At 45.5% G+C, this 9317-nt stretch overlaps 1 protein-coding gene across 1 annotated transcript in view; it reads left to right on the top strand.

Moving 5' to 3' along the window:
* Positions 1-2516: 2516 nt before the first annotated feature.
* The window catches only part of LOC126000480 (zinc finger protein 688-like), a gene marked incomplete at its 3' end in the record, with an annotated part of 128739 nt that continues 121938 nt past the window's right edge, over positions 2517-9317 (top strand). The window contains exons 1-2 of the mRNA XM_049767745.1: positions 2517-2618; positions 3625-3751. Coding sequence (XP_049623702.1) covers positions 2580-2618; positions 3625-3751 — 166 coding nt within the window. The remainder of the gene's footprint in view (positions 2619-3624; positions 3752-9317) is intronic.

Genomic DNA, 9317 nt, shown 5'->3' with positions numbered 1-9317 from the left:
CTGGGCCTGGAACTCGCCGGCTGGATGGGGGATGAAGCCACGTGGCTGGGGCCTAAGCACAAAGGCCTCCATCCATCGCCATCCAGCCCCATCGTTAATTATTTCACACAACACAGAGTTAATGGGTTTATTCCTGGCTCTGCAGAGTCTCACCTCCTTCCTCAAGACATATTTCTCCTCATTAAACCATTTGCACTTTCAAAGCCTCCTTGTCTGCAGGCTCCTTGGCTTTGCGAATGTAAGAGGAAAATGAGAGCAAAGAATCTTTCTGGAAGTCATAGTTATTTGAAGTCAAGTCATTTTTACCTGCACTAGGAATTTGCTTTGGGGTGAACAGAGATTGCTGATAACCACAAGCACAGGATTGAGTCACTCATTCAACCATAAGTTTTCTGCCTTGCTTCTTGGGCATTGTGCAGAGTCAGGCTTTGGAGCTGGGACAGAATCTAATCTGAGGCTCCTGTATGCAAGCTATCTCCCCAAATTCCTTGATTCCTATCCTGTCCACAGTTTCACTGTTTTGTTAAATTTTCTGTTAAATTTCCACAGCTAGCAATTCCCAGGGCTTTTGTGCCCGATTGGCGCAAGCAGTAGGGTGTTACCTTTCTAGCTACGCTAGAAAGGACTGCGGTTCAATCACCTGGTGACAAATAGTCCCCCAAGCGTGGAGCGATTTCAGTGCGCATAGCCAGGAGTAACCCCTGAGCATCACCAGTGTGCCACCCCAAAAAAGAACGAGGATGCTGGCCTTCAACATGAACTGGGATAGCAGCAAGAATGGCGTCCAGAGCTTTCATGCTGTATGAATCGTTGTAGCAACCCGGATGTTCCTAGGTTTCCAGCTCTAACAATCTTGCATCATACTCTGCAAGGAGCTGAGGTCCTCCTTGGGATCTTGAGCCTTGGAGAGTCAGGTATCAATCTCCTCTCTTAAGTCCTTGGGAGTTGGGGTCACCCCGACTTATGGCAAAGGACAGGACCTGCCTCTAGAGGAAGTTGAACCCTAGCACCAGCTCCCACAGGCCATCGCCACCCAGCTATCACCGGATAGCCAGTGACTGTCGGGAGCCCTGACCCAGCCCACCCTTGCTGCCTGGCTCTGCTCTCTCTCAGCCTGGCTCCTCGGAGCTCCTTGGGGGCCACAGGGTGAGGCCCAAGTGTGGATTCTGAGCACTTGCTTCGGGTTTGTCGGGTGGAATTTACCATGTTGATTAAAAGTGTGACCCTCCTCTCTGAAGCCCAGCAATCGTCCCCTCTCTCAGCCACTATGCTCCCCAGGATTCGGAACCACTCACCCAAGTCCAGAAGGTGACATTCCTTTTCCAGCCAAACTTGGGTCAGTCCCAGCTCCTGGCCCTTTAAAATAGGGCACTGCGCTGTGACATCACCCAACGGGAATTTAAATCTGGAGCCGGAAATGCCCAAATGGCTGCCATTTTGGATTTGGATGGTTGTTGGTGTGTTGGCGCTTCCCTCAACATGCATGAGTCTGGAGGGCAACTGTCTCGGGCTGCTGAGGGGCCTCTCTGAGCCTGGAGCTCCAGGGGTCGTGGTCCAGAGACTGGAGGGTCTGAGGAAGCAGAAAGACAGGTCGATCTTGCCTCCCTTCTGTCTTGTCGCTCCAGCCCCATAAATATCAGGATTTTTCTTCTCTGGGGTCCACCCTTGGGTGGGTGCTCACTGCCGAATCTTGGCTCTGGCTCGGGGATCACTCTAGGCAGGCCCTGAGAGATTTTATAGGGTGGAGGGGATCTATTCAGGTGGATGGGGGAGAATACTTTGGAAAATTTTGATTTGGAGATGGGGAATTGTGTTAAATAAATGAATTTTGGGTGAGTGGAGTTGGGCCAAAACTACCGGGGCTCAGGGGCACTTGGGTCCTGTCCAGTGTATTACTTGAGTCAGCACCTGATGGGCAAAAGCCTTTCTGGCTTCCTGGAGTCTCTTTGCCCAAGATCTATTGGGTGAGAAGTTCCAGGTGCCAAACACAGGTCACAACAAGGTCCTTAGTAAGCGCTGGGGATAGAAGGATAATTTTGCTTTACATATGCTGTTTGGAACTTTTCACAAATGTTCCCTCTAAAAGTAGCTGGATACCGGGTTCAGGTGTGCTGATGGGGGTTAGGATCAAGCAGGACCCACAGGACGGAGCTGGGAGGTAATTGTAATGATCAGTTTATAAGGTAACCTTGGTATTAAGGAGAGCACACCCAGGCCCAATATCCAGTGCGATGGCAGTTTTGTTACCCTTGGGTCTCTGTGATAGTGTCACTTCCAGCCAGAGAACAGGTTGAACCCTGAAGTCTGTGTAGGGCACATGAAGGATCTCAGGTTACAGCTCTAGAGAGCCAGTGTTCCTGTTCCCATCACAGATCCCCAGGACAGAGTATCTGGCTCCATTTTCCCATTTTGGGTGAAGCTGGTGTTTGGCGCTTGGTGCATCAAGGCATTTCTGGCAATAGTGCTGTCATATCCGGCCAGGGCAAGATACCTCTGATGCTCACGGCTGTGACTTTTTTCCAGAGCTTATTGAACAGGTCCTTACTGCTGCTATTAAGGAATAATCCAGGAGGGAGAAGATGGAAACAAACACTCTGACATCCTGTATCCAGTTAGGAGTGAGTATGGGCACAGAGAGGGACAGGGTGGGGGACAGGAGTGTGCAGTTCCCAGGGCCAGAGGAGTCCAGAGATGCATTAGGAAGGAATCTCGCATCCTGGATGGACTCTAGTCAGTCCAACTGACCTCTTTTATGAGAGGCCTCTTTTGTCCTTCTTTGTTTTGTTTGTTTTGGGTTCCACACCTGATGGTCTTCAGGCCTTACTCCTGTTCAGTGCTCTTGGGCCCCCCTTGTTATATCTCAGACACTATGGAGTGCTGATACAGGGTTGAACTCCTGGTAATCTGGAGCCTGATGTTGGTGAGGAAGGAGACCTTGATCTCAAGATTTCTGCCATGGTGCATCATTCCTGCCTCACACATGGAAAAAGAAATTTGATTTATTTTAATTTTTTGTCCCCACACTTAATGGTTTTATTCCTGACTCTGCCCTTGACCTTCACTCTGCAGACAGAGACTTGCCTCCTCCCTTCAGCCATATTTCTCCTCAGTAAACTAGAGCACTTTCGAAGCCTCTTGTCATCAGACCCCTTAGCTTGGTGACTCTAAGAGACAAATGAGAGCAAAGAATCTTTTTGGAAGCCATAGTTATTTGGAGTCCGGTCATTTTTTACCTATAATAGAATGGATTCATTTCAGGGTGAATTGTGAGTGCTAATATCCAAGATCACAGATTTGAGTCACTCAGTGAATCATGAGTTTTTCTTCTCACATTTTTTGCATCGTGCAGACTCAGGCAAGGGGATGGAATGGAACGGTATGTGTTTACCATTTGGGGCATCACCCAGTGTTGACTTTACAGATCCTTCTGGTTCTGTGCTAGGGTTTGACCTTGTTGTGTGTGTGTGTGTGTGTGTGTGTGTGTGTGACGGTAGAGAGAACATGGAGGCTGGTTCCTCCCAAGACAAGGGGCATTGTCCTTGATTCTGTAGGGTCCTGGGAATCCTGCTTCAATGTAGGTTCCAGGGTGCAGCTGTCGCTTACCCCTCTTATGCTGCTACTCAGGATGCTGTGACCTTCCCTGATGTAGCTGTGATCTTCTCCGAGGATGAATGGCTGTGCCTGGACCCCTCTCAGAGGAATTTCTACAGAGACGTGATGCTAGAGACCTATGAGCACCTACGGGCCATTGGTGAGAGCCCTAATGGGGCATCAGTGAGGGCCAATCAAATACAAGACCCTGGGTCTACCTCATGCAAGATCAAGTGCCTACCACAGTGCTATTGCTCTAGACTTGTGACTCAAGTTCTCTTTATGAGTTCATAAGCACCCAATGGCATCAGAGACTGGGGTAACACCAGTGCTTCTTGTGAAATTATTTGGGAAAAGAATCTAATCTGAGGCTCTTGCATGCAGACTCTGTTCTCCAATTCATTGTTCCCTGTCTTGACCACAGTTTAACTGTTTTGTGTTGGACCACACCTAGCATTTCCCAGGGAGTTTACTCATTTATGACTGTATTCAGAAACACTGCTGGGGTAGAGAAAAGCATGAAGGACAGATTGTTTGCCTTGAAAGAGGCTGACCTGGGTTTAATCCCCAGCATCCGAATGATCCCAGAGACTTTTTGGAGTGATTCCTGGTAACTGGGCCAGGAGTAATCCCTGAGCACTGCTAAGTGTGCCCCAAAATCAATAAAGAGAAAACTACTTGTGGTGCATGATGGATCCTATATATGTTTCGGGGCTCCAAATCATTTTCAGTCTGTGCAAGGCAAGTACTCGCCCCACTGCACTGTTGTTCAAGCCCTTACTTTTTTTTGGTTTTGGTTTGGGGCCACACCCTGCAGCACTCAAATGTAACTCCTGTATCTGCACTCAGAAAAATGGTCTGGCAGACTCTGGGGATCATATGATATGTCAGGGACCGAATCCGGGTCCATTCCGGGTTGGCTGTGTGCAAGGCAAATGCCCTACTGCTGTGCTATTACTCCCAAGCCCTTCCTTTTTAAGACATGATTGGTCCTTTCAAACCTTAGTGGTGGTTGAGAGTACTCTTACCTCTGCATTCTGTGCTCACTTCACAGGAAACTCCGGGGACTATAGAGTGTACTGAAATCGATGTCTTTTTTCTATATGAGAGCCCATTTTTTCCTATTTCTCTGTCTCCGTTTTGAACACTTCAATTTCAACCTGGTCTTGTCTGCGCAACATGCATATGCAGAGCAGACATTCTGTTTATTATCATTTCCGTGTTTCAGCCTTTTTCATTAGAGACCCAAACTCACCCCTGCTGTGCTATCCTACCTTTTACCTATGAATGATACTTTTACAGGACATTGTGGAATGAAGCCTGCACTGATCTCCTGGTTGGAAATAGGAGAGGTTGAAAGGCTGCAGCGAGGCATGTTTCCAGGTAAGTGTGGACATTATCTCCTGGCTCAGACCCTTGTGTATGTAGCATCATGAACCTACAGAAATGTGGGTGCTGGGCATTTTGTGTCAGGCTACTGGATTGGGAGGGGGCCTTTTCCATTCCCATTCACTGCCTTTGCTGCTGAGTCCCAATATTTTCTGGAGCTTTGCTGTCTTGGCTTTGCTCTTACTGTTTAACTTTCGGTGGATGTCTGTGAACAAAAGTTGAGGTTCTATGCCTTCACCTACCATCTGTGCTTTCTGTCTGGTTGCACAGCCCAATGTTGGGGTGAACTTCTCAGTGGTAGCTGGATGTCCCTCTGACTTGTCTTTCTACACTTGCAGGTTTTTTGGGATTCCCAAGAAGGGCTTCTTTTTTCCTGTTTTTCATACCTACTTATTGGTTTTCTTAGGGTTTAATCTGGCTCTTTTCTTCAGATTAGCTCCTAATAATCTCAGGTGCCATTATGGGATACTAGAGCCGAACTTGGTCCACCACTTGGAAGCTCAACACCCTCTCTGCTATACTATGTATTTGACATGATTTTGAAAAATACTAAGACATATTTTGGGGGGCACACCTGTTTGTGCTCAGGGGTTACTCCTGGTGGGAGGGACCATGTAGGATGCCGGGGATCAAAACTGAGTCTTTCCTATGTCACCTGAGCGCAAGCTTACACCCAACAACTCAGCTTCTACTCTGGCCCCAAACCTTAAGAAATTTTTTATTTGTTGTATGGGATGAATCAGTTATACTCAGGAGCTATTTCTGATCTTCCCAAGCTAATTACTCCTTGCATGGCTTTAGGGAGTATATGGAATGCTGAGAATAGAACTCGAGTCAGCCAGTTTGAAATAAAACACCCTCACTGCTGGGCTTTCTATCTGTACCAGAAATAGTTTTTCATCAATAAGTTTAATCTGTTGTCAAGGGAAATCCTCAGTGAGCTTTTGTGGATTTTGCCCAGCAATTCACTGCAATCCTTCTGACTTTATTTTTTCTTTTCTCTAAGCTGATTTAGTACCTTAAAACATGTATTCGGGGGGCCGGAGAGATAGCATGGAGGTAAGGCATTTGCCTTTCATGCAGGAGGTCATCGGTTCAAATCCCAGCGTCCCATATGGTCCCCCGTGCCTGCCAGGAGCAATTTCTGAGTGTGTAGCCAGGAGTAACCCCTGAGCGCTGCTGGGTGTGACCCAAAAACCAGAAAAATAAATAAATAAATAAATAAATAAAACAAAATAAAATAAACATTAAAAAAACATGTATTTGGGGCCGGCAATGTGGCGCTACAGGTAAGGTGTCTGCCTTGCAAGCACTAGCCAAGGAAGGACTGTGGTTCGCTCCCCCAGCATCCTATATGGTCCCCCCAAGCCAGGGGCAATTTCTGAGTGCCTAGCCAGCAGTAACCCCTGAGCATGAAACAGGTGTGGCCCGAAAAAACAAACCAAACCAAACCAAAACAAAACATTTATTTATTCAACTAATATTTGGGGTGCTGATTGTGACACTCCCATGGTGCTCAGGGTTACACCTGGTTCGGTACTTAGGAATTGCTCCTGACACTCTGGGGATCATATAAGATGCCAGCAATCAAACCCAGGTCCGACCTGGGTCGGTCACATGAAAGAAATATGCCCTGCAACTGTGCTATCTTTACAGCCCCATTCAACTAATTCTTTTTGTTTGTTTGGGTTTTGTTGGTTTTGGAACACACCCAGTGACACTCAGGTGTCACTCCTGGCTATGCACTCTGAAATCACTCCAGGCTTGGGGAACCACAAGGACACCAGGGTCAGCCACATACAAGGCAAATACCCTACCACTGCGCTATCACTCCGGCCCCAGCACATTTAACTATTCTAACATTACATATTTGTGTTGAATTTAGATGGTGGACCACAAGTTCCGAAAATGACAGTTCAGAAATTTGCTTTTGGAATGGGATATCCAAAAAAGAGTGATATGGTAAGTGTTGCAAGTTCCAATTCAATATTATGATTGTGGTGATTGGTTACTCAATGCTGCAAGCACGATAGTAATTGTAAATTGGACCCTTTGACCCTTTGGTCCAACCCTTTCACGTCCTTTATAATCTCTGCACTGAAGAGGATCAGAGCACTGACTTTATGTCTGGCTTTTCTTATGGTCCCCTAAGCCTGCCAGGATAGATTTCTTAGATCAGAATCAAGAGTAAACCCTGAGTACCACTGGGTCTGGCCCAAAAGCAAAAAGCAAAAATAAATAAATAAATAAATAAATAAATAAAAAATGAACATAGAAACATTCAAAGAGAGACCAATAATTGAACTACCCCTCTGCCATTTCACAGAAAAATAGCCAGACCTGGTTGGATGGAGCTGATCCTATGCTGCGGGCCATGGTGTGGAGGATATCGTCCAGCCCATATCGCAAAGGGAGTGAAGATTCAGGTGGCATCTATTGTGAAGTGGACCAGAGTGATGAGAGCTTTCTTATGCCAGAGCCAGTGACCACTGTGCAAACCTCTCCTGAATCTGCTCTACCCAGTCCCTGGACTCAGACCCCCAGAGTGGGACCATCCTGGGAAATGCGAGCAACAGTGTTTGCTCTGAGCCCCTCACAGTATCAGGCTAACCAGCAAATTACCCATAAAGTGGAACCAACTGAGTGTAAGCAATGTAGGGGGGAATTTGTGTGTGCTTTGCACCTTGAAGTTCCCTCAGACACCCTCAGTACAAAGGATACACCTGAGGGACTGCAGGGTGGTTATTCCCTTAGTCAACCTTCAGATCAGAGAGGCACTAATGAACTCCAGATCAGAAAGAAACAAAATACATGTCAGAGGTTTGGGAAGGCCTTTGCTCGATCCTCAGACCTTAATAGATCCGAGAGAACTTATACTGGAGAGAAACCTTACATATGTCACGAGTATGGGAAGACCTTTACTCAATCCTCAGGTCTTTATATTCACAAAAATATTCATACTGAAGAGAAACCTTTTACATGTCAGGAGTGTGGGAAGTTCTTCACTAGATCCTCACACCTTATTAGTCACAAGAAAATTCATTCTGGAGAGAAACCTTATATATGTCAAGAGTGTGGGAAGGCCTTTACTCAATCCTCAGGTCTTTATAGTCACAAGAAAATTCATACTGGAGAGAAACCTTATACATGTCAGGAGTGTGGGATGTCCTTCACTCGATCCTCACAACTTATTAGTCACAAGAAAATTCATTCTGGAGAGAAACCTTATATATGTCAGGAGTGTGGAAAGGCCTTCACTCAATCCTCAGGTCTTTATAGTCACAAGAAAATCCATACTGGAGAGAAACCGTATATATGTCAGGAGTGTGGGAAGGCCTTTACTCAACACTCAGGTCTTTATAATCACAAGAAAATTCATTCTGGAGAGAAACCTTATATATGTCAGGAGTGTGGGAAAGCCTTTACTCAATCCTCAGGTCTTTATATTCACAAAAATATTCATACTGGAGAGAAGCCTTTTACATGTCAGGAGTGTGGGAAATCCTTCACTCGATCCTCACACCTTATTAGTCACAAGAAAATTCATTCTGGAGAGAAACCTTATATATGTCAGGAGTGTGGGAAGGCCTTTACTCAATCCTCAGATCTTTATAGTCACAAGAAAATTCATACTGGAGAGAAACCATTTACATGTCAGGAGTGTGGGAAGTCCTTCACTCGATCCTCGGGCCTTATTAGGCACAAGAGAGTTCATACTGGAGAGAAGGCTTTTACATGTCAGGAGTGTGGGAAGTCCTTCACGCGATCCTCACACCTTAATAGTCACAAGAAAATTCATACTGGAGAGAAGCCTTTTAAATGTCAGTAGTGTGGGAGAGTCTTCTGTGATTCCTCAAAACTCTAAGCATAGAAGAATTTATACTGTAAAGAACCCTTATACATGTCATGAGTTGGGAAGGCCTTTTCTTGGTCCAAAAGCCTTTATTTTTACAAGAAAATTCGTACTGCAGAAAAGTCTTTACATGTCATTGTGGGGAGGGCTCCTATCAATCCTCAGACCTCGCTATGCACAAAAGAATTCATACCTGAGAGAAGCCTAATACATATCAGTTTGTGAAAAGGCCTTCACGCAAATGTCAGTCCTTAATAGATACAAGACGATTCATACAGGAGAAAAACCATATATATATATATATATATATATATATATATATATATATATATATATATATATATATATATATATATATATATATATATATATAGGAGTGTGGGCAAACCTTCACTCAATCATCAATTCTTTCTTCTCACATGAAAATTCATACTGGAGAGAAGCCTTGAACTTGTCAGTATGTAAGGCATTCTGTTGATCTGCA

Source organism: Suncus etruscus (genome assembly GCF_024139225.1).
Source record: "Suncus etruscus isolate mSunEtr1 chromosome 15 unlocalized genomic scaffold, mSunEtr1.pri.cur SUPER_15_unloc_3, whole genome shotgun sequence".
In the NCBI taxonomy this organism is placed as follows: domain Eukaryota; kingdom Metazoa; phylum Chordata; class Mammalia; order Eulipotyphla; family Soricidae; genus Suncus; species Suncus etruscus.
The sequence above is the reverse complement of the archived record's forward strand: the minus strand, read 5'-3'. Positions and strand labels throughout refer to the sequence as shown.